Source organism: Anthonomus grandis, chromosome 5 (assembly GCF_022605725.1).
Source record: "Anthonomus grandis grandis chromosome 5, icAntGran1.3, whole genome shotgun sequence".
Lineage (NCBI taxonomy): Eukaryota > Metazoa > Arthropoda > Insecta > Coleoptera > Curculionidae > Anthonomus > Anthonomus grandis.
Window position 1 is genome coordinate 29,794,401 of NC_065550.1, and position 26,644 is coordinate 29,821,044.

At 34.9% G+C, this 26,644-nt stretch overlaps 1 protein-coding gene across 3 annotated transcripts in view; it reads right to left on the reverse strand.

Annotated features, from left to right (window-relative positions):
* LOC126735863 (probable E3 ubiquitin-protein ligase HERC1) overlaps positions 1-26,644 on the reverse strand; it is a 111,986-nt gene that overhangs the window by 49,562 nt on the left and 35,780 nt on the right. For 2 of the 3 annotated variants that reach the window (XM_050439953.1, XM_050439951.1), the window contains 8 exons: positions 24,703-25,163; positions 21,616-22,284; positions 19,635-19,754; positions 19,389-19,580; positions 19,131-19,331; positions 17,480-17,785; positions 5,158-5,268; positions 2,927-3,361 (listed from right to left, as the gene is read on the reverse strand). In XM_050439953.1, coding sequence (XP_050295910.1) covers positions 2,927-3,361; positions 5,158-5,268; positions 17,480-17,785; positions 19,131-19,331; positions 19,389-19,580; positions 19,635-19,754; positions 21,616-22,284; positions 24,703-25,163 — 2,495 coding nt within the window. The remainder of the gene's footprint in view (positions 1-2,926; positions 3,362-5,157; positions 5,269-17,479; positions 17,786-19,130; positions 19,332-19,388; positions 19,581-19,634; positions 19,755-21,615; positions 22,285-24,702; positions 25,164-26,644) is intronic. The other variant, XM_050439952.1, reaches the window with a different exon arrangement.

Genomic DNA, 26,644 nt, shown 5'->3' on the forward strand with positions numbered 1-26,644 from the left:
ATACCGCAGGGATCTATATTGGGGCCACTTTTGTTCCTAATGTATACCTCTGATCTTCCTAACGTAGCCTTAAACTCGGACGTTTACCTGTATGCGGACGATACTCAGGTTCTTCACCTATTTAATCCACATAATGTTCAGCTTGCAGCAGACTCCATTAATTTTGATTTGGAGCAGATAATGAATTTCTTCAGTGGACATAATTTGCAGATTAACCCTATTAAAACTAAAGTTCTATTGTTTGCGTGTCGCAATCAACGGCATAACATAGAAAATACACTTAATATTACGCTTAATAATACTACTCTCACTTTTTCAAATCACGTAAAAATTTTGGGTCTCATTGTTGACACATCTCTCAGATTTAGGGATCACTGCAATATGTTATTACAAACATGTTATTTACGCTTGCGAATGCTTTATGCAAATAAAAGTATTTTAAATTACAAAACAAAAAAAAAGCTTTCTGAATCCTTGGTTATGTCTCCCATTAATTATTGTATAATTGTGTATTACCCATGTCTAGATAGAATAACGCAAAATCGCTTGCAGCGTATTTAAAACACATGTTGTCGTTCTATTAATAATCTTATATATATATCTATCTATACTACAACATAAATGGCTAAAAATTGTGAATATATTTAAGTTGTATTTATTAGTATTTTTATATCGCCTATTTAAAACACGCACACCTGTGTCTTTGTGTGAAAAGATGATTTACAGAACTGAGGTTCATAGTCGTAATATAAGGTATAATATACTTTCAATGCCACGTCATACTACATCAATGTTTGAACGTTCTTTCACCTATCAAGCTGTCATTCTATTTAATCGTTTCAGGCCAAATTTTCATTTTACCATTTATTTTTATCGAAGATTCTATAAAGAACTATTCTTGGAACAGCAATGATTGGTTGTTCTCGGTTAATTTATTTAATCGTTACTTAGCTGATGGAACATATGTTTTACTTTAAAGTAGTATTAATTGTAGTTTATTTATTTTTTTTTAAACTGGATAAGTTAAGAGATAAAGAGTAGCTTTTAGCTAATCTTCGCCTGTTCAGGCAAATGCTGTAACTTGCAGGGTTTGTTAAATAAAGACGATTTATTATTTATTATTATTACATATTTTTTATCAAAATTGACTTACGGTTTAATTCTCTTTTACCCATGTCTTACTCAGGTTGAAAAAATCAGGCTTCAAAGGATGCAAAATAACTGCCGTCGATTTATTTATGGACTCAAGAAATTTGACCACATTTGATTAAAGATACAAGAGTTGAGTGTCGAGAATTATAATTTAAGTATCTTCTTTTAATGTTTATTTATAAAATTTTAGAAACAAGCTTGCCTTTATAGTTAAGATCTAAATTATTATTTAGGTATAAGACCCATCAGCGCTCTTTGAGAGTTACAAATAAGTTAATTATGCCACAACATACTACTGCATTATTTCAGAGAAGTTTTTCGTTCGTAGCTGTGTTATTATATAATTTTTTTTATAATTATTTTCATATTTCTAAATCTCAATTTTCCGAAAAAATATGAAGAATATGTTGTTGTTTTATCAAAATGTATAGAAAGTTTTTTTTCCAGTTGGACTAAGATTACAGTTTTACATTGCACATTATAAAATTCATTGTTCAACTTTTAGTGGATTGTAGTAATAATTATATGTATAGGAGGACGCATTTGTATTTATTTAATTTTTCTTATAGACATCTAATAAATGCGTGTATAATTTAAGGCTAGAATTCGCCCTATTAGATTTAATAATGTAATAGTGTTATTATTCTTAATAAAGACATTATTTATTTATTTATTTATTATTAATTACCTAAAGTAATTTTATTCCGTTTTTAATTAACTTATAAGACCTATTTTTCAATGAATAAAACAATAAAAAAAATGACAAGAAAATAATAGAAACTATGAAATTTGATGAAAAATGAAACTACGAAACATTTTAAATATTGCTATTTTTTATAAAAATTAGAAGCTTTAGGTATAGGAAGTCGTTATTAAATTCGAAAAAGAATTCATGGTAACTTTTATTGGTGATATAAAATGCAGCGTGTTCCATTTAAATTAAGCAACTTATTGCCTTGTAAAGGCTATAAGTAAGTATAAAGGCTTGTAAGCTAAAAATTTAAACCTAATTTTTCAACGTAATGCTTAAGATAGTAACTATTTTAAAAATGAAATTTAAAATTTAATAGCTTAATGCTCCTCAATGCAAATACGGCGAAAAAAATAGAAAACACATGTTAGGGAATATTTAATTGAATTGTAACAGTACTTTCACAAAACACAAAATATTTCGAAAAATTTAATGTGTAGGCTGGGTAAACCTTAATAAAACCTACCTAAGTACGTAGAAAAACAAAAAATATACAGGGTGTTCCATTTAAAAAATATAATTTTGATATGTTTCTGCACTTTGAAACAGCTATGTCATGAAAATAATTTAAAAAAATAGTTCTGTAACGCCTCTGATAATTTCTTAATTTTTTTTTGTTTATTATTTTTTTACCCTTTAGTTTAGTCATAATATTCCGTGTCGTATGCTGTGAATAATTCCGTATAGCAAAAAAAATATTTGATTTGGCCATAGTTTCAAATGTCTCCAACCACTAGGTGGTAAAAGCCAAAAAATGCCAATAACTTCGTTACTGTACTTTTTTCGACAAAATACGCTAAACACTTTTTTGTTTATCTGTGAAGAAAGAAAAAATTTTTTGCGTAAGATGCTCTTTACGCAAAAAATTTTTTTTTCACATTTTTAAAGAGGGTATGACAAAATTGCTTTTTTAAAGTACATATGCAACTATAAATTGATTATCCAAAAATAAGTTTTCATTGATTTTTTTTTGCACTTGATTAAGTAGCATTTCACTAGTATGAAACACTCTTAGGGCCTTACCCATCGTCTTCAAAGCAGAAAACTGGATAAACGCCAACTTAACAAACTTCTCTTCTACCGCGGCGCATTTCCTCTCCAACATCGACTGTTCCTCGTCCTCCCTCACGTCCACCTCCAGGATTTTCTTCATCGCGTCCGCGTTCGGTTCGTCCCTTAAAACGGTTTCGCTTCTGCTACTCGCGATTCTCGTCACTTCGTTCATGATATTCGACACCAGTTCGTCGGTGAGATGCTCCACGGTTCTCGGAGAGTCCTGTCGAGCTCCTCTTCCATTGTTCAATTGAGAATCAGAGTTTGAATGTTGTACAGTGTCTCCAACGTTGGATTTTTTACGTGTCAAGAGTAACATCTCTTCTTCGTCAGGCATGGGAAACGGAAGTTCATCGGTTAGACCCGATAGTCTCGTCAGTTGATGGAGAATGGCGGTTGTAAGACCTGGAAATTATCACGATTATTTAAATGTGTCACACACTCTTTGGCAATGTTTTTTCCTTAACTTAATGGGGAGGATTCGTCAGGCTATGACTTCGTTTGTGAGATGCAGAAAGTCGAAGTTTATTATTAATACTCTAATGTGGATGTCTTAAAGTATATATGACATTAATTTATTTATTTAACAATTTCGGGCTTCCAGGTCAAACAGACCCATCTACCAGGCAGGAAATACACAAGTATATAATGAAAAAGCAACTTAAATAAAAGGATAATGTAAATGAAAATAAAAAAACCTAACATAAAATGTTTTAAAATCTAAACGTTAATAGCGAAGACAAAATTAATTACCGCTTAATATTAGGTATAACTTTATTTAAGTGAGTTAAAAGAAATAATAAAAAACACAGGAAACAAAACCAAAATAAAGGAACGCACACAAGACTAACTGATCCTAGTGATCAAGAACACAATATTAACAGACGTTTGAGGTAGACAGATAAAAAAGAATATGATGTCTATTACTAAGTCGGGGAACCCCAATTTCCCATTTTGATAATAACTATGAGCAATCTATGTCATTGTGAAAAAAATTATATAAAAGCAGAAAAAAATGTTCTACGAGAGAACAAGCATTAAATATTCGAAATAAATCTTCATATAAACAATTCTGAGGTTGGTACACTCGATCACAATTATGCCATCAATATTTAAAGAATCTCCTCTGAACCCGCTCTAAATTATGAATGTGAACAACATAGCCTAGACCAAACCACCGAAGCGTGCTCCAACCGTGAGCCCACTTATGAAAAGTCAATTACTTTCACAGCTTCTACATTCTTAAAGTCATAAAGATATACTATCTCTATGTAGAGAAAAGGACAAAAGTCCAAACAAACGCCAAGATCCCTAAAATAACTCGCTCGTATCGTATTTTGATTTACAATGTAATTGAAAGCCATATCATTAGATTTAACTGTAAAACATTATCAAGGCACATATTGCCATTCAAATTAAGATTATTTTGAAGTCCCATGAATCCGTGTTAATAATTTTATAACATCTGCGTAAATAAAAAAATCACAATTGACTTTATCATCAATACTATTACTAAATTAATTAAACAATAGTGGCCCAAGGCAACACAGGAACCAGCGTTATAAGGGCTAGATTAAGCACAATACAATGCAATAAACAGACTACACCCACGCAGGTACGATTGAAAAAGAGCAACAATTGAATTTGAAACTCCAAAATGCCTGAGTAATGTTTTTCGATACCGAACTTAAGGGTTTCCAAAGGGACAGTAATAGAGGCAAGGCATGACCTGAGATCTGAACGTGATCACAAACTAAAAGTTTTGAATGTTAATAGTTTGAGACACATTCAACAAATGTCCATGGTAATCCATTGCAATCTAATTGGCAACATCGAGAAACTTGTGTACACAAGTAATATGTGAGGCATTCTTACCTACACTACATGGCAGTTTTTGCGTGTTGGTATAGATTCATTATAAAAAATTAAAAACAAACGCAATCACTAGACTCGTATATTCGCGAACTATAAGTAATTAAATGTTCATCTTTTTACCAACAAATTGAACTACCTAAAACTGCAGAGCATAAAATGTACGTACGTTATCAACAACGATGATATTAACAATTTTTTATTTTTTATTCAACTTTATAAAATAATTTTATGAATAATATTTGCATTTATTATTTTCATGCGAATTGAACCACCCTCTGAAATTTCTTTTTTAGAAAACACCATATATTACAAAAACAAATATTTACCGGCAAATTTGCTCGTATTAAACGGCTCGGGTTCCATCGGCTCCAAATTGCTAATGGCCACATCCGAGACGCCATAGTCGTGCTCCCATTGCACATTAACCGTTGTTACCCCTAAAGAAACATATTGAAAAAAATATCCTATTCTAAAAAAAAAAAAATCAAAACTTCAAAATCTACAGCATCAAAATTTAATTTTCTGATCACATATGTTTCGTCGTAATAGGGCCTCATTAGACCTACAATTATTAACGTTAAAATATGCACAATATGTCACATACCACTCGAACCCATATTCTTCAATTCTGGTTAAAAATAGGTTATGGTCTATCATGTCTAAGGCTTTTGACATAAAAAAAAAAACGGAACTTACAAGGTGGCTTTTGTCAATCTATTGCATTATATTGCTTACAAAACAATATACAATACATCTTTACCGTCAATCTTTTAGTTAGGTATCTGGTAAAGTAACCTATCATAGATTGCTTTTCTATTATATTTAAAAATACATATAAAAGTCAAACAGGTCTGTAATTATTGCAGTCCTGGTTATCGCCTTTGCTTGTATACATCGGGATAACTTTGGTTTTTTCAACGCATCACGGTTTTGCGAAATGAAATGATCCAAAAATGATGAAAAAACCCAAATTTAGAAGGCCAATATCTCGGCTTCTATGGGAGCTATCGAGAAAATTCCAACGGTTTTGTTTTAGTTTCGTCGTTCTGAATTCAACGAGACCATCCGCAAGGTCGTAGCTTTTACGATAGCCGAGATATGGCATTTTTGATGCCCATTTTTGGCCTCAAAAACGAGGTCGAAAAAATACTCGATTTCTTAGTTCTGCTCGGATTCCCTTATAACCCGGTATTTTCGTGATCTACTTGATGAGAACAATCCGCTGGTATAGTTAGTTCGAATTCGAAAAAAAAAAATTTTCTGAAAAAAATCCAAACGGGGGGGTATACCCGAAAAATGAAAAAAACCAAACTTTGAAGGCCGATATCTCGGCTTCTATGGGAGTTACCGGGAAAATTCCAACGCTTTTGTCTTAGTTTCGTCGTTCTGAATCCAACGAGACTATCCGCAAGGTCGTAGCTTTTACGATAGCCGAGATATGGCATTTTTGATGCCCATTTTTGGCCTCAAAAACGAGGTCGAAAAAATACTCGATTTCTTAGTTCTGCTCGGATTTCCTTATAACCCGGTATTTTCGTGATCTACTTCATGAGAACAATCCGCTGGTATAGTTAGTTCGAATTCGAAAAAAAAAAAAATTTCTGAAAAAATCCAAAAGTGGGGGTATACCCGAAAAATGAAAAAAACCAAACTTTGAAGGCCGATATCTCGGCTTCTATGGGAGCTACCGGAAAAATTCCAACGGTTTTATCTTAGTTTCGTCGTTCTGAATCCAACGAGACTATCCGCAAGGTCGTAGCTTTTACGATAGCCGAGATATGGCATTTTTGATGCCCATTTTTGGCCTCAAAAACGAGGTCGAAAAAATACTCGATTTCTTAGTTCTGCTCGGATTTCCTTATAACCCGGTATTTTCGTGATCTACTTGATGAGAACAATCCGCTGGTATAGTTAGTTCGAATTCGAAAAAAAAAAAAATTTCTGAAAAAATCCAAAAGTGGGGGTATACCCGAAAAATGAAAAAAACCAAACTTTGAAGGCCGATATCTCGGCTTCTATGGGAGTTACCGGGAAAATTCCAACGCTTTTGTCTTAGTCTCGTCGTTCTGAATCCAACGAGACTATCCGCAAGGTCGTAGCTTTTACGATAGCCGAGATATGGCATTTTTGATGCCCATTTTTGGCCTCAAAAACGAGGTCGAAAAAATACTCGATTTCTTAGTTCTGCTCGGATTTCCTTATAACCCGGTATTTTCGTGATCTACTTGATGAGAACAATCCGCTGGTATAGTTAGTTCGAATTCGAAAAAAAAAAAAATTTCTGAAAAAATCCAAAAGTGGGGGTATACCCGAAAAATGAAAAAAACCAAACTTTGAAGGCCGATATCTCGGCTTCTATGGGAGCTACCGGAAAAATTCCAACGGTTTTATCTTAGTTTCGTCGTTCTGAATCCAACGAGACTATCCGCAAGGTCGTAGCTTTTACGATAGCCGAGATATGGCATTTTTGATGCCCATTTTTGGCCTCAAAAACGAGGTCGAAAAAATACTCGATTTCTTAGTTCTGCTCGGATTTCCTTATAACCCGGTATTTTCGTGATCTACTTGATGAGAACAATCCGCTGGTATAGTTAGTTCGAATTCGAAAAAAAAAAAATTTCTGAAAAAATCCAAACGGGGGGGTATACCCGAAAAATGAAAAAAACCAAACTTTGAAGGCCGATATCTCGGCTTCTATGGGAGTTACCGGGAAAATTCCAACGCTTTTGTCTTAGTTTCGTCGTTCTGAATCCAACGAGACTATCCGCAAGGTCGTAGCTTTTACGGTAGCCGAGATATGGCATTTTTGATGCCCATTTTTGGCCTCAAAAACGAGGTCGAAAAAATACTCGATTTCTTAGTTCTGCTCGGATTCCCTTATAACCCGGTATTTTCGTGATCTACTTGATGAGAACAATCCGCTCGTATAGTTAGTTCGAATTCGAAAAAAAAAAATTTTCTGAAAAAAATCCAAACGAGGGGGTATACATGAGAAATAAAAAAACCCAAACTTTGAAGGCCGATATCTCGGCTTCTATGGGAGTTACCGGGAAAATTCCAACGGTTTTATCTTAGTTTCGTCGTTCTGAATCCAACGAGACCATCCGCAAAGTCGTAGCTTTTACGGTAGCCGAGATATGGCATTTTTGATGCCCATTTTTGGCCTCAAAAACGAGGTCGAAAAAATACTCGATTTCTTAGTTCTGCTCGGATTCCCTTATAACCCGGTATTTTCGTAATCTACTTGATGAGAACAATCCGCTGGTATAGTTAGTTCGAATTCGAAAAAAAAAATTTTTTCTGAAAAAAATCCAAACGGGGGAGTATACATGAGAAATGAAAAAACCCAAACTTTGAAGGCCGATATCTCGGCTTCTATGGGAGTTACCGGGAAAATTCCAACGGTTTTATCTTAGTTTCGTCGTTCTGAATCCAACGAGACCATCCGCAAAGTCGTAGCTTTTGCGGTAGCCGAGATATGGCATTTTTGATGCCCATTTTTGGCCTCAAAAACGAGGTCGAAAAAATACTCGATTTCTTAGTTCTGCTCGGATTCCCTTATAACCCGGTATTTTCGTGATCTACTTGATGAGAACAATCCGCTGGTATAGTTAGTTCGAATTCGAAAAAAAAAAATTTTTCTGAAAAAAATCCAAACGGGGGGGTATACATGAGAAATGAAAAAACCCAAACTTTGAAGGCCGATATCTCGGCTTCTATGGGAGTTACCGGGAAAATTCCAACGGTTTTATCTTAGTTTCGTCGTTCTGAATCCAACGAGACCATCCGCAAAGTCGTAGCTTTTACGGTAGCCGAGATATGGCATTTTTGATGCCCATTTTTGGCCTCAAAAACGAGGTCGAAAAAATACTCGATTTCTTAGTTCTGCTCGGATTCCCTTATAACCCGGTATTTTCGTGATCTACTTGATGAGAACAATCCGCTGGTATAGTTAGTTCGAATTCGAAAAAAAAAAATTTTTCTAAAAAAAATCCAAACGGGGGGGTATACATGAGAAATGAAAAAACCCAAACTTTGAAGGCCGATATCTCGGCTTCTATGGGAGTTACCGGGAAAATTCCAACGGTTTTGTCTTAGTTTCGTCGTTCTGAATCCAACGAGACCATCCGCAAAGTTGTAGCTTTTACGGTAGCCGAGATATGGCATTTTTGATGCCCATTTTTGGCCTCAAAAACGAGGTCTAAAAAATACTCGATTTCTTAGTTCTGCTCGGATTCCCTTATAACCCGGTATTTTCGTGATCTACTTGATGAGAACAATCCGCTGGTATAGTTAGTTCGAATTCGAAAAAAAAAAATTTTTCTAAAAAAAATCCAAACGGGGGGGTATACATGAGAAATGAAAAAACCCAAACTTTGAAGGCCGATATCTCGGCTTCTATGGGAGTTACCGGGAAAATTCCAACGGTTTTGTCTTAGTTTCGTCGTTCTGAATCCAACGAGACCATCCGCAAAGTTGTAGCTTTTACGGTAGCCGAGATATGGCATTTTTGATGCCCATTTTTGGCCTCAAAAACGAGGTCGAAAAAATACTCGATTTCTTAGTTCTGCTCGGATTCCCTTATAACCCGGTATTTTCGTGATCTACTTGATGAGAACAATCCGCTGGTATAGTTAGTTCGAATTCGAAAAAAAAAAATTTTTCTAAAAAAAATCCAAACGGGGGGGTATACATGAGAAATGAAAAAACCCAAACTTTGAAGGCCGATATCTCGGCTTCTATGGGAGTTACCGGGAAAATTCCAACGGTTTTGTCTTAGTTTCGTCGTTCTGAATCCAACGAGACTATCCGCAAGGTCGTAGCTTTTACGATAGCCGAGATATGGCATTTTTGATGCCCATTTTTGGCCTCAAAAACGAGGTCGAAAAAATACTCGATTTCTTAGTTCTGCTCGGATTCCCTTATAACCCGGTATTTTCGTGATCTACTTGATGAGAACAATCCGCTGGTATAGTTAGTTCGAATTCGAAAAAAAAAAATTTTTCTAAAAAAAATCCAAACGGGGGGGTATACATGAGAAATGAAAAAACCCAAACTTTGAAGGCCGATATCTCGGCTTCTATGGGAGTTACCGGGAAAATTCCAACGGTTTTGTCTTAGTTTCGTCGTTCTGAATCCAACGAGACCATCCGCAAAGTTGTAGCTTTTACGGTAGCCGAGATATGGCATTTTTGATGCCCATTTTTGGCCTCAAAAACGAGGTCTAAAAAATACTCGATTTCTTAGTTCTGCTCGGATTCCCTTATAACCCGGTATTTTCGTGATCTACTTGATGAGAACAATCCGCTGGTATAGTTAGTTCGAATTCGAAAAAAAAAAATTTCTGAAAAAAATCCAAACGGGGGGGTATACATGAGAAATGAAAAAACCCAAACTTTGAAGGCCGATATCTCGGCTTCTATGGGAGTTACCGGGAAAATTCCCACGCTTTTATCTTAGTTTCGTCGTTCTGAATCCAACGAGACCATCCGCAAAGTTGTAGCTTTTACGGTAGCCGAGATATGGCATTTTTGATGCCCATTTTTGGCCTCAAAAACGAGGTCTAAAAAATACTCGATTTCTTAGTTCTGCTCGGATTCCCTTATAACCCGGTATTTTCGTGATCTACTTGATGAGAACAATCCGCTGGTATAGTTAGTTCGAATTCGAAAAAAAAAAAAAATTCTGAAAAAAATCCAAACGGGGGGTATACCCGAAAAATGAAAAAAACCAAACTTTGAAGGCCGATATCTCGGCTTCTATGGGAGCTACCGGAAAAATTCCAACGGTTTTATCTTAGTTTCGTCGTTCTGAATCCAACGAGACCATCCGCAAAGTCGTAGCTTTTACGGTAGCCGAGATATGGCATTTTTGATGCCCATTTTTGGCCTCAAAAACGAGGTCGAAAAAATACTCGATTTCTTAGTTCTGCTCGGATTCCCTTATAACCCGGTATTTTCGTGATCTACTTGATGAGAACAATCCGCTGGTATAGTTAGTTCGAATTCGAAAAAAAAAATTTTTTCTGAAAAAAATCCAAACGGGGGGGTATACATGAGAAATGAAAAAACCCAAACTTTGAAGGCCGATATCTCGGCTTCTATGGGAGTTACCGGGAAAATTCCAACGGTTTTATCTTAGTTTCGTCGTTCTGAATCCAACGAGACCATCCGTAAAGTCGTAGCTTTTACGGTAGCCGAGATATGGCATTTTTGATGCCCATTTTTGGCCTCAAAAACGAGGTCGAAAAAATACTCGATTTCTTAGTTCTGCTCGGATTCCCTTATAACCCGGTATTTTCGTGATCTACTTGATGAGAACAATCCGCTGGTATAGTTAGTTCGAATTCGAAAAAAAAAAATTTTTCTGAAAAAAATCCAAACGGGGGGGTATACATGAGAAATGAAAAAACCCAAACTTTGAAGGACGATATCTCGGCTTCTATGGGAGTTACCGGGAAAATTCCAACGGTTTTGTCTTAGTTTCGTCGTTCTGAATCCAACGAGACCATCCGCAAAGTTGTAGCTTTTACGGTAGCCGAGATATGGCATTTTTGATGCCCATTTTTGGCCTCAAAAACGAGGTCTAAAAAATACTCGATTTCTTAGTTCTGCTCGGATTCCCTTATAACCCGGTATTTTCGTGATCTACTTGATGAGAACAAACCGCTGGTATAGTTAGTTCGAATTCGAAAAAAAAAAATTTCTGAAAAAAATCCAAACGGGGGGGTATACATGAGAAATGAAAAAACCCAAACTTTGAAGGACGATATCTCGGCTTCTATGGGAGTTACCGGGAAAATTCCAACGGTTTTGTCTTAGTTTCGTCGTTCTGAATCCAACGAGACCATCCGCAAAGTTGTAGCTTTTACGGTAGCCGAGATATGGCATTTTTGATGCCCATTTTTGGCCTCAAAAACGAGGTCTAAAAAATACTCGATTTCTTAGTTCTGCTCGGATTCCCTTATAACCCGGTATTTTCGTGATCTACTTGATGAGAACAATCCGCTGGTATAGTTAGTTCGAATTCGAAAAAAAAAAATTTCTGAAAAAAATCCAAACGGGGGGGTATACATGAGAAATGAAAAAACCCAAACTTTGAAGGCCGATATCTCGGCTTCTATGGGAGTTACCGGGAAAATTCCCACGCTTTTATCTTAGTTTCGTCGTTCTGAATCCAACGAGACCATCCGCAAAGTTGTAGCTTTTACGGTAGCCGAGATATGGCATTTTTGATGCCCATTTTTGGCCTCAAAAACGAGGTCTAAAAAATACTCGATTTCTCAGTTCTGCTCGGATTCCCTTATAACCCGGTATTTTCGTGATCTACTTGATGAGAACAATCCGCTGGTATAGTTAGTTCGAATTCGAAAAAAAAAAATTTTTCTGAAAAAAATCCAAACGGGGGGGTATACATGAGAAATGAAAAAACCCAAACTTTGAAGGCCGATATCTCGGCTTCTATGGGAGTTACCGGGAAAATTCCAACGGTTTTATCTTAGTTTCGTCGTTCTGAATCCAACGAGACCATCCGCAAGGTCGTAGCTTTTACGATAGCCGAGATATGGCATTTTTGATGCCCATTTTTGGCCTCAAAAACGAGGTCGAAAAAATACTCGATTTCTTAGTTCTGCTCGGATTCCCTTATAACCCGGTATTTTCGTGATCTACTTGATGAGAACAATCCGCTGGTATAGTTAGTTCGAATTCGAAAAAAAAAAAAAATTCTGAAAAAAATCCAAACGGGGGGGTATACCCGAAAAATGAAAAAAACCAAACTTTGAAGGCCGATATCTCGGCTTCTATGGGAGCTACCGGAAAAATTCCAACGGTTTTATCTTAGTTTCGTCGTTCTGAATCCAACGAGACCATCCGCAAAGTCGTAGCTTTTACGGTAGCCGAGATATGGCATTTTTGATGCCCATTTTTGGCCTCAAAAACGAGGTCTAAAAAATACTCGATTTCTTAGTTCTGCTCGGATTCCCTTATAACCCGGTATTTTCGTGATCTACTTGATGAGAACAATCCGCTGGTATAGTTAGTTCGAATTCGAAAAAAAAAATTTCTTCTGAAAAAAATCCAAACGGGGGGGTATACATGAGAAATGAAAAAACCCAAACTTTGAAGGCCGATATCTCGGCTTCTATGGGAGTTACCGGGAAAATTCCAACGGTTTTATCTTAGTTTCGTCGTTCTGAATCCAACGAGACCATCCGTAAAGTCGTAGCTTTTACGGTAGCCGAGATATGGCATTTTTGATGCCCATTTTTGGCCTCAAAAACGAGGTCGAAAAAATACTCGATTTCTTAGTTCTGCTCGGATTCCCTTATAACCCGGTATTTTCGTGATCTACTTGATGAGAACAATCCGCTGGTATAGTTAGTTCGAATTCGAAAAAAAAAAAATTTTCTGAAAAAAATCCAAACGGGGGGGTATACATGAGAAATGAAAAAACCCAAACTTTGAAGGACGATATCTCGGCTTCTATGGGAGTTACCGGGAAAATTCCAACGGTTTTGTCTTAGTTTCGTCGTTCTGAATCCAACGAGACCATCCGCAAAGTTGTAGCTTTTACGGTAGCCGAGATATGGCATTTTTGATGCCCATTTTTGGCCTCAAAAACGAGGTCTAAAAAATACTCGATTTCTTAGTTCTGCTCGGATTCCCTTATAACCCGGTATTTTCGTGATCTACTTGATGAGAACAATCCGCTAGTATAGTTAGTTCGAATTCGAAAAAAAAAAATTTCTGAAAAAAATCCAAACGGGGGGGTATACATGAGAAATGAAAAAACCCAAACTTTGAAGGACGATATCTCGGCTTCTATGGGAGTTACCGGGAAAATTCCAACGGTTTTGTCTTAGTTTCGTCGTTCTGAATCCAACGAGACCATCCGCAAAGTTGTAGCTTTTACGGTAGCCGAGATATGGCATTTTTGATGCCCATTTTTGGCCTCAAAAACGAGGTCTAAAAAATACTCGATTTCTTAGTTCTGCTCGGATTCCCTTATAACCCGGTATTTTCGTGATCTACTTGATGAGAACAATCCGCTGGTATAGTTAGTTCGAATTCGAAAAAAAAAAATTTCTGAAAAAAATCCAAACGGGGGGGTATACATGAGAAATGAAAAAACCCAAACTTTGAAGGACGATATCTCGGCTTCTATGGGAGTTACCGGGAAAATTCCAACGGTTTTGTCTTAGTTTCGTCGTTCTGAATCCAACGAGACCATCCGCAAAGTTGTAGCTTTTACGGTAGCCGAGATATGGCATTTTTGATGCCCATTTTTGGCCTCAAAAACGAGGTCTAAAAAATACTCGATTTCTTAGTTCTGCTCGGATTCCCTTATAACCCGGTATTTTCGTGATCTACTTGATGAGAACAATCCGCTGGTATAGTTAGTTCGAATTCGAAAAAAAAAAATTTCTGAAAAAAATCCAAACGGGGGGGTATACATGAGAAATGAAAAAACCCAAACTTTGAAGGCCGATATCTCGGCTTCTATGGGAGTTACCGGGAAAATTCCCACGCTTTTATCTTAGTTTCGTCGTTCTGAATCCAACGAGACCATCCGCAAAGTTGTAGCTTTTACGGTAGCCGAGATATGGCATTTTTGATGCCCATTTTTGGCCTCAAAAACGAGGTCTAAAAAATACTCGATTTCTTAGTTCTGCTCGGATTCCCTTATAACCCGGTATTTTCGTGATCTACTTAATGAGAACAATCCGCTGGTATAGTTAGTTCGAATTCGAAAAAAAAAAATTTCTGAAAAAAATCCAAACGGGGGGGTATACATGAGAAATGAAAAAACCCAAACTTTGAAGGCCGATATCTCGGCTTCTATGGGAGTTACCGGGAAAATTCCCACGCTTTTATCTTAGTTTCGTCGTTCTGAATCCAACGAGACCATCCGCAAAGTTGTAGCTTTTACGGTAGCCGAGATATGGCATTTTTGATGCCCATTTTTGGCCTCAAAAACGAGGTCTAAAAAATACTCGATTTCTTAGTTCTGCTCGGATTCCCTTATAACCCGGTATTTTCGTGATCTACTTGATGAGAACAATCCGCTGGTATAGTTAGTTCGAATTCGAAAAAAAAAAATTTTTCTGAAAAAAATCCAAACGGGGGGGTATACATGAGAAATGAAAAAACCCAAACTTTGAAGGCCGATATCTCGGCTTCTATGGGAGTTACCGGGAAAATTCCAACGGTTTTATCTTAGTTTCGTCGTTCTGAATCCAACGAGACCATCCGCAAGGTCGTAGCTTTTACGATAGCCGAGATATGGCATTTTTGATGCCCATTTTTGGCCTCAAAAACGAGGTCGAAAAAATACTCGATTTCTTAGTTCTGCTCGGATTCCCTTATAACCCGGTATTTTCGTGATCTACTTGATGAGAACAATCCGCTGGTATAGTTAGTTCGAATTCGAAAAAAAAAAAAAATTCTGAAAAAAATCCAAACGGGGGGGTATACCCGAAAAATGAAAAAAACCAAACTTTGAAGGCCGATATCTCGGCTTCTATGGGAGCTACCGGAAAAATTCCAACGGTTTTATCTTAGTTTCGTCGTTCTGAATCCAACGAGACCATCCGCAAAGTCGTAGCTTTTACGGTAGCCGAGATATGGCATTTTTGATGCCCATTTTTGGCCTCAAAAACGAGGTCGAAAAAATACTCGATTTCTTAGTTCTGCTCGGATTCCCTTATAACCCGGTATTTTCGTGATCTACTTGATGAGAACAATCCGCTGGTATAGTTAGTTCGAATTCGAAAAAAAAAAAATTTTCTGAAAAAAATCCAAACGGGGGGGTATACATGAGAAATGAAAAAACCCAAACTTTGAAGGCCGATATCTCGGCTTCTATGGGAGTTACCGGGAAAATTCCAACGGTTTTATCTTAGTTTCGTCGTTCTGAATCCAACGAGACCATCCGCAAAGTCGTAGCTTTTACGGTAGCCGAGATATGGCATTTTTGATGCCCATTTTTGGCCTCAAAAACGAGGTCGAAAAAATACTCGATTTCTTAGTTCTGCTCGGATTTCCTTATAACCCGGTATTTTCGTGATCTACTTGATGAGAACAATCCGCTGGTATAGTTAGTTCAAATTCGAAAAAAAAAAAATTCTGAAAAAATCCAAACGGGGGGGTATACCCGAAAAATGAAAAAAACCAAACTTTGAAGGCCGATATCTCGGCTTCTATGGGAGTTACCGGGAAAATTCCAACGGTTTTATCTTAGTTTTGTCTTAGTTTCGTCGTTCTGAATCCAACGAGACTATCCGCAAGGTCGTAGCTTTAATGATAGTCGAGATATGGCATTTTTGATGCCCATTTTATATTGTGTTTTTTCGGAGAGTCCCCCAATAATTATTTTTGTGTGTGCTGTTTTTTCAATGGAACATAGTAGCCATTTTCAGTCAAAACTTCTTTTATTAAAAAAAAATTATACATACTATACTATGTTAGTTCCTAGAAAACTATACTTTCCAATTTTAAAAAACACAAAGAATAAAATACAACACTATAAATTAAAATATGCAGTCCAAAAAACTCTCGAACTGGGTTTCTAATTCTATTAACCGCCTTTTTACCTTAATTTTAAAAACATTAAAAGACATTTCTAATTTAATATCACCAGGCAACTTATTAAGAACTTGTATGTAAGAATAAATGGAGACCCCTTTTTCTGTAGCTGTTAATATATGAATGGGAAAATTGAGGCATTTGTCTAAATATGCCTCTACATGAGTGATTCTCACGGAGATTAAGCATAGGTCGTATAGCTCTTTTCTGTGAAATAAAGGATCGATTTGCATCTATGCTTCTACCCCAGAAAATGTTGTTACACCTTAACGCTGAGTAAACATTAACAACATAGACAATTTTAAGATGTTCTAAATTTAAATATCCTGCCATAACTCCTAAGAAGTAACAGGACGTGTTAACAGCCATGTTAGCCGCCGTGTTAGCCGTTGAAAACAAAATTATTTTGACCCGTAATCTTATCATTAAACTAGGAAAAGTCCGAACTTTTTATTGCCTCAATAATCTCTTTTCTTTTTTTTTATTTCTTTCATATTAGAATGTCCAATATATACAGTTGGACATTCTGGCACCCGATTTAGTATACTCCAGAAGAAGTCACGAGACCTAGGTTGCCCTTAACCCCGACAAGGTGGCTTCTAAGGGTGTTGTTGCTGTTAATATTATATTTTGCAAAAAACTGGCTTAATGTGTTAGAGATGCCACCAAAATATAACACTCTGTATGTTCTCACTTCCATCCTTTCAGTAAATTGAAAGACAATTTATAGTTGTTAACCAATCTGTAATACATTCTATCTATTATTTCAAGATAATAAGCTATTACAGGCAATTTTTTTGATGATAAGTTCCTTAATGAACGCTTCCCTTGACAAGGGAATATTAAATAAACGCTTGCGTAAAAAGCTGATGCTAGCAAATTTATAGGTTGTTGAAAAAATTAGAACTGAACTATATGACTGAGACATTGTCTGCAACGCGATTAAACCATTTTTCAATGTTAGTAATTGTAGGTCTGATGATGCCCTTATTGGAACGAAATATATGTCACCAGCTTTGATGTTGTAGATTTTTTGTTTGACTTATGCCCATTCGTTCCTTACCTTTTTTCAATACACCGAGGACAATCGCCCGTTTGCCTGTCACCTTGTGTTTACAAAAACCGCCCATTTTAAAACCTCTGTCCAGGCCGCCTATGACGGTCAACGCAGGCCACACCACGTGACACAACTCCTCCAAATTGACGTCAACGTCAGTCTTAAGTTCGTCCAATTGGTCAGAGGAGGCGTCGTCCATGTTATGTGTGTCTATAGTAGGGAGAAATTCTTCGATGCTGTTTAGACGCTGTTTCAGTGCGGAATTTACATCGGCAGTCCATGCAGACGAGTTGTGTAATTTTCTTATCAGGCCTAGTGTAGAAACGAGTGTTTTTAGTTTTTGGCAAGAAGATTTGACTACGGTCCACTTGTAAATCAGGTCAAGTTTTCCGGATATTGCGAAGAATTATTTTTGCACTTTTGCAAAAATGTAGCATTTTATTTGGCAATAGTTTTGCAACTTTTACAATTAACAACATATAGAATCGAGTCTCTACATATGCAGAAATATAATTTAAAAAAATTAGGGTGTTTTGATTTAACATGCTATGAGAATAATGTAAAAAGTTATCAAGAACATGTTTTTTTCTCTATTGTGAAATAGAGAAACGTTTGTTATTTATCAAACATAATTATCTAATCCTTTATCATTTTTTGCATTACAATAAAAATTATCGATATCATACTTAAAGAATTACATCATTATAGCAATCAATGAAAATCAATAATATAAGCTGGTCGAAGTCATACTAATGATTCTTATTAAAATTGTAATGAATTAATTGTCCTATGGTCAAAAAATATGGGCTTAGCCACAAAAAAGAGAAAGAGAAGTTTAATTGTAATTGACTTTTGAGATTGCTTGGAAGATACTTGCAATCAACAAGGTTTTACTGTTATTAAGGAAAACATTGATAAATATTTATTATATCACTTTTCATTGACACATTTTGTCAATGCATTTTATTCGACGGCTTTGAAACTTCTCTTTAATGATCTTTTGGAAACTAATGCACCTATTAGTCACGCTCCAGCAACCATGTAAGGATAGAAACTGAAAGTATTGCATTGGTTGTCAACTCAAAACTATGGGAACTGCATCTCGTAACATTTACATATATGCTAATTGTTATAACCCTAGTTATAACAAATAAAGAGTTAGAAGAAAGAAGTAGAATTAAGAAGTTATAAGAAAGAAATAAATTAAAATATAGAGATGAGACCCATGATATGAGAATTCGTAGCAGCTTTCAATGTATAAATATAGAACAGCTCTATTTCGAGGGAGTTTTTCGTATATGTATATTAAATTTTACAATAATATAGAAAACTCAGCTACTTAAAAGTATTATTTATAGTAATATAGTAGGTTATATGTAAGAATAGCTATTAAGCTAACTATCGCCTCCTTCCATAAATTTGATGTATTTTTGTATACTTGTAATAATTTGCTATACGGAAATAAAGACGTTTATTGTTGTTGTTATTATTTTCGCGATCAGCGACCCCAAGTGACCGTAGAAAATATATTCAAAGCTTTGCGCCAAACCGAATATTTTTCTTGTATGCCAGTGTTATTTAAAATTAATCTTTCGTCTCAATTGACTAAAAACTTATCCGGAAAATTTTCAGACAAGTAATTAATAAATGTGCTTACCGACGTAAGATTCCACCAAAACAGCATGCAAAGGTGCCAAATTGGGCTCTCCGGGAAGCACATCCCTATGAGTGCCGTACACTTTCATGTCGGTAATTTTTACTTTCTCCCCGGGATTAGAACTGTAAAACATGACGCAAGGGTACAGCTCGGTCGCATCGATATTTTCAAAGGCCACCCTCGGTTCGTCTCCATTTTTACCTGGAGTAGCGCGAATTAAATTAATCCTAAAAAACTGTTCTGGCCTATCAGACTTACCAAAACTTAAAGTTTTGGCATCCATATCCAAAATAACGGTGATGTAATCGCCCTGAGTGTAACTTGGAAACGAATGGTCGCGCTCACCGTTATAATACAGGCAGCCGCTGTAAGCTCTGTACAGCCACATGTCACTGGTTGATCGATGGCTAAAGTCTCGCACTGGGTATTTCGATACTCCGATGCAAGTTCCTGCAAGAAATTGTCATTTAGAACGGTTATTTTATAAAAGCGATAAATTGGTACCCTCATTGCCTCTGTTTTCTTTAACTATGAGCATTTTCCATTGGTAACAACCGGTTTTTATGGGTTGCAGGCCTAAACCGTAGCCGCGACCTCCTGGAGCATGTACCAACGTTAAGCTACCTAAAAGAATTAATTTACAAAAATTAGTAGAGCAATGGGATAACTGTAATCAATTAAATACGAATTGCGTAAACATATGAAGACTGTTATGTAAATTACATATATTAATAAAATTTTAGATAAACTCAGTGGGCAAGTTCCAACTTTTTAGGAGGATGAAAAGTCCGAGAGTAAACCTTCAAGTGAATTAACCATAATGACAATAGAACAGAAATTAAGTACTTTTTTACTTTTTTTAGTCGAAATTTAGATATTGGATTATATTTCTTTTGTGAAAACTGATGCAATTAAAAATTTGATTTATTTAGGACAATTATTGGGACAATTTACAATTGATACTATGGCAATTTGATAGTCTTTTCCGAGAAATTATAAGTGGCAATATTTGTACTGTGATCCTCTTGAAAGTCCTACTGAAAATTACTAAAGACGTTATTTGATTTGAGGCCCGACATCATATAAAATTTTATCAGTTTTTCAATTAGCTTTGAGAGAGTGAAAAAAGATTAGAAATACTAAGAGAAATTCTTCTAGAAAAACTTTCCATTTTAATATGTAAGGCAATGTATGGTTGAATCACTGTTGCGATATGTGAATATAACTTGGGTAACTTTAAAACCCTTATAAACCATACCGAATTATGTGCCTTAATATATAAAAAAATAAACTGTACCCTACAAAACAGATATACCTACAACGAAGGGTTTATTTCTTTATCGGCCTGCTCATTTTTACATAAAAAAGAAATAAATAGCGGCTTTAGTTGCCCCTTTTTGTCAAAAAAACCTTAAATCCAAAGTATTTAACTTACTAGTTCAGTTTAAGGTTTAATTTATAAAAAGTTCATAATAACGTTTCCTAATATTTAGAGAAAAGGAAAAGAGTAACGATCGCAGAGAAGAAGACAGGGATATATTTACTCTAAGACTTTGTATTTATTAATCAGGCTGCCACATTATAAAAAAAAACAAATATTTCATTATAAAATATCATATATTACAAACGTTCTTTATTATGCTTTGGAATATCGACAAGATAATAATATCCATGTCTAATATTTACTGTATGTTCTAATGTTCTTTATTTTGTCAAAAAGATTTTTTAGGATTTTGTAGTAAAATGTAAAGAAATGCAATTCTCTGAGTCTTCTCTGAGTCTGCGATAACAATATCTGTGTAAATATAACATTTAGAAAATTGAATAAGCTATTTTTAGTTTTGCGGGGACATTTTCTTTAAAGCGTAATTTACGATCTATTATTAAACCCAAATTTCTTGTAAATTTTTAAATTTAAATTACTCATATTTCACCTTTGCCATTTGAGTATCAATAGCAAAGAAAACTGCATAATGGATTCTGTAGGGTAAAATCTCAATAATAGATTGTTCGATATTGCTAACAGCCCCCGTTTATATTTATCTTGGCTTCCTGTATTTTCAAATTATTAAAATTCAAAATTAATCGTCGATATATCCGCATACACATGATAATCACAATATTGAAAACACTTGTATACGCTGGAAAAATAGATATAATAAAACCCAAGAATTTCGTTGCGGAAGTTTTGCTTTATCTAAAATACAATCTACAATACTAACCCTCGGTACTCGATTAATTAAATACGAGCTCATTAGATCGAACACCAAAACAGACAACCCAATATATCTTGTAAAATAGAAGGTAACATCTTATGATCTAAAGCATGGAAAGCATTTGAATTATCTAACATTACAAATACCGACGCTCCTTTTCTATCAAAAGATTGAATATGGTGAAGAATAATATTCAATATTTTATGTTGTAATTTAAGGACATAGAAATGTGGTTTGCTGTATAGATTCTAATAATTAAGTAAACTTACCCTCAATCGTGCACTTAAAACACTTGTCAGGATCAAAACCCATATTGTGTACAGGCACGTTTTCCTCATTAAAATCCTTGGTCGGAATATACTCCTCACCGATAAAAAACTTCACGCTCTCGCTCTGTACATTCGGCCCCACTTCGGCCCACATCTCCGTGCCCAATTGAGAGAACAGTTTCGACACGACGCACCTCCTGAGGGCGTCATCGATATGCGCCGGCTTCAATCCAGGCAGGGCCACTTGCAAAATTTGCACTATCAACAGTTTCGACTTGAGAATTTTGATTTGGCTCTCGTAGCACAGGCTGTAGATCGAACTGTCCAGGATCCCAAGCAGATCCCACATCCACCTCTTGGTCACCAGGAGGCGCTGGAAGTGTCCGCTGGACGCGATCACCCGTAAAAATAACAGGAAATCGGACATTTGACGGTCGTCGCATGCCTTGGGTACGTTCCCGTCGAACGACTGGCAGCACTCCTCGTGGATCTTGGTTACTTTAAGGAATTGGTCGTGGAGGACGTTCAGGATGATTTCCGAGGGGATTATGTCCAGTTTTTTCGAGTGGATGCAACACGAGACGCCCAAGATGTGGATCAGACGCAGTGAGGAGATGCTTAGCATGTCGTTTTGGACGACTGTAAAGAACGGTACGGTGGCCAGGTTTACTAGAAGTATAATAAAATAAACCATAAAATGATTATTTTTAATAATCAGGTTATAAATTTTTTTTTGGAAATAAAGTACTCATCTTAAAATTGTTTTTTTTTCAAAACAATATTCCCACTAATTTTTAAAATTTTGGACTTTGAGGCCAATTATCACTTTGAATTTCAAACATCAGGCAATTCAATAAATAACTATGTTATTATAATTTTTATTTAATAAGTCTGATAACTCTCAAAATAGAATTAATTATTACATAGAATCAATTTTTGTTCTTGTAAGGCGACTTTCCACAGCCATGGCGTGAGTTAGTTGTGTGCCTTGTACCCAAATCTCGAATCCTTGAGATACTTGTGCCCTTATCGAAGGTCTTGGAAAGGGTTGTCTATGCACAGTTGTCATTTTACCTTATTAACAATAACATACTTCTCATTTTACAGTCTGGCTTTAGAAAAGAATTTAGTACAGCTACAACCCTTTTGAACATCATGATCAACATAATAGGCTCTCGATAAAAAGCTGGCCAAAATTTACTTAAGTTGCCTTACATTTTCCTAAGACTTTGTAATCTGACTGATGTAATTCATGATGTTAGCCGCAAAATTAAAGTTTTATTTATTGCAATAAAATTGTTCTTACTTTTTTGTAAGTCCTATCTCTGGACATACATAGTGACCTAAACTTAATCTTGCTCTACTCGAAAAAACACAATCTTAATATTAATTCCAATAAAACTAAAGTATTACTCTTTGCCAAATAAAATCGTCCTGTTAATATTGCAAATAATATATAAATTCAATTTGATAATAACCTCCTTGCTTTTGCTGAGATTCTAGGTTTAACTATTGATTCTTCTTTAACATTCCAAGGACATATTAGTGCTGTCTTGCAGAAGTGTGATTTGCGTATGCTTTTACTCTATGCTGACAAGCATATTTTAAATTTAAAGACAAGAAAAAAACTCTCAATATCGTTAGAGTTTAAATTACCCTTTTATCATTTATTATCCTTGTTTTGATAAAATAACCCAGCCAAGATTTGTACAACATGTACAAAATACGTGTTGTCGATTTGTGGGTAGTTTAAGAATATTTGATATTTCTATCGATTGTAGTGGCTGAAAATGTCATTCCTTTTTTAGTTTCATTTTCTTAGATTTATGTATCGACTTTATGAAAATCAAAGACCAAAATATCGGTTGGAGAAATTAATTCCAAGAAATAAGATATGTCGGGTATTTTGAATCGGACCTCCATGAGAAAGAGAAAAGGGTACATAGTTTTTAATTTTAAAGGGCAATATATTAAATTAAAAATATGAAACGGAATTCAACTACATTTAGTATAGTTCAGGGTGCCTATAAGACAAAAAAGTACTAACAAAAACGAATTACTAATTTTTCTCTACGGCATTAAATAACATCAGAATTATTTTCCATTATCCGGTTTTCTTTCAGATTTATTCATATTACATAATTTTATTATTATTTTATGTTGATATGCTAGTATTTCTAAAGTATATATTTATATAATTTTAAAAACATTACTTCTTTTTCCTCACTTAGTAATAAACTTAATATTCTTTTAAAATAAAAATTAGGCAAGATATTTTAATTGTATTTAATCAAGAAACATTTTTGGCATATAACGAACCTTTCTTACTTTGACAATGGTAATTATTGCATTGGAGGTGGTAAGATGGATTTATTATAGGTATATATTTACGACATAAAACTCTGACATTGCCACATCATATTCTTATAATGTATAGTTATTCTTATAATGCCGTATCAATTTATAATCGACTTAGACCTAATTTTTCAATTTCAATGTGTCGCTTTAAAAATAATTATAGAACTTTGTTTTTAGAAGAACAATTGCACAATTAGGTTTTTTTGCTCCGGATTTACAATTGTAAATACATAAATAAGGTCTTTATTAAGAAATTACCATAATATGTAGCAATAAGATTGATGTAAGATGTGGAAGCATTTCTAAAAAGTTATTTCTTACAAGAATATATAACCACCCGTATATCAGCTCGAAAAACTAAATTTAATCTTAAATAGTCTTGGAGAGATGTTTTTAATATTTTAAAAACGAACACTAACATTAAATATTTGAAACAGATATTCAACTTCGTGCCAATTCATTTTTCTTATACTGGAGGATACATAGTCATAAACCATTAACCAGGATAGTATAAAACAAGACAATAATGCTTGTTCATATACAGAACTTTAAGTGGAAGTTATGTCTAATGTGTTACGAGATAAAAGTTGCTTTAGCTAATCTTTGCTTTGATTTCCAGCAAGGTTGGTCTAAGTGATTTGAATTTGATAACCTAATGTATAAAATCAGCCCTTTATTTCCAATTATTTTCTCTAAGCAATTTCTCGCTTGCCATAAATTAAAACTCACCAATCTTTACCAACTGCATCAAATTCTGCACCAAATCGTTATTGATCACCATATTGAGATCGTTCGGCTGATACCTTGTGCTCAAACAAAACACCGTCACCAACAAAATCGGTCTATTAATCGCATTGGCGGCGACTTGTTTCTTAAGGGTGGCAGTTAGAAAGTTGTAAATCCCTTGTACGACCGTGCAGATTTTCTCTTGGATTTCAACGGGCGCACTTTGTACTCCGTCGAGATAATGATGAAAGGGAGTGCAGGATTCTTGCCGATCGATGTGGCACAGGCCAAAACAGCCTTCGAGCAACTGCTGCTGGATACAGTTCAGGACAGTAATGCTGGACTCTTTGTTCACTAAATGGGATAGAAGTTTTTCGAAGCCCTCGTGGCGACTTTCCGCACGTTTTTTCTGGTCCAGGAGGGCTTTTAGGAGGGTTACAGGTTCGTTGCACCATCCGTTTTCCCTAGAAAATATATACATATTGAACAAGTTTAAATAAATTAATAAATATTGCGTTATGACTTAATAATGTCATTTGACCTATTTTTCACCTCAGACCTCAGACCCAAGAAACGTGGATTATCGTAATGAACTTATGCTTAGCATCTATATTTGGATTAAGTACATCATAAAAGTAACTTTTCAAGATGATTTAAAGCATTACTAAAATGTGCGATGAAGTATAAACTCAAAAAGGGGTCATTTTACCCATTTTTGGTTCGGATTTTCGATCTCAGACCTAAGAATTATGAACACTCGTAATAAAGTGATGCATCTATGATTTTTTTATTAAATTTTATTAAAAAAAGAAAATGTTAAAAGAATTGCTCTTCTATCTGATTCAAGACATAACTGAAACAAGACATTTTTCTATTTACTATCAAAATGTAAGTAGATTAAGAACCAAAACAAAGACATTAAATACTGAAATTTTATCAGAAACTTATAAAAACCTAATAACCTTTACCGAGAGATGGATAAATAAAAATATATATGAATTCTTCGATGCCAGATATACAGTTTTTCGTAACGACAGAGGATAGAAAAAATCCTTATTAAACTCAAACAAAAAAACTACTGTGATAGTGACTGTCTGATACTTAAATTAAATTTAAAAAATAAACATGTCTATTTGTTTATTGTCTATTTTTAACCAAACTCACATGTTTTATTATATGAAAAATATTTTAGGTTATTTGAAAATATATTACTATTTTTCTTATTAGATTTTAATTTGCCTTATTTCAATAATTATACAGAATGTAATAAGAGTGTTCTAATGCAGCAAATTCTTAATATGTATAACCTAAGTAAAGTAAATAACATCTTTTCGTCTTTTGCTTCCTGAAGATGCTTATTAACCCACCTTAATTTTGGGCGTTTTAACGTGAGTGACACGCATGATAAGGCAGTTAATAAAAAAATTTCATCACAACTATGCCAAAGATAGAATGCGACTGATCTCAGGTGTTTAAATATCAGGATGTTTGTATGAGTTTTAATATAATTTATGAGAAAATGCATCGATTTTTAGAAGAAGAATTAAATCAAATATCTCCGCTAAATTTTTTTATTAGTTTAAAGCATAAAATTAAAAAGAAAAATAAACTTCACCGGCAAATAAGTAGTAAAGGAAGCCCTGACTGTGTTGAATATCACCTCCTTAGATCTGAAATTGAAAGTCAGACAAAATTTGAATACAAATTAGACCTCAATAAAGAAAAACTTAGTCGATGATCCAAGCACATACTGGACCTTCTTTAAATCCAAATTTAAAAGTTCAGTGGTAATGGAGACCTATATCCTGGACGCTGTTTAAAAATAAATGAAGAATTATAATAAAATGAGTGTTTCCCTAAGTAATAGGATAAACTGCAATAGAAAAACACAATTTTAGAATGATAACCCTGGAAAACTCCAGGTATCATTTGCTCAATAAAAATT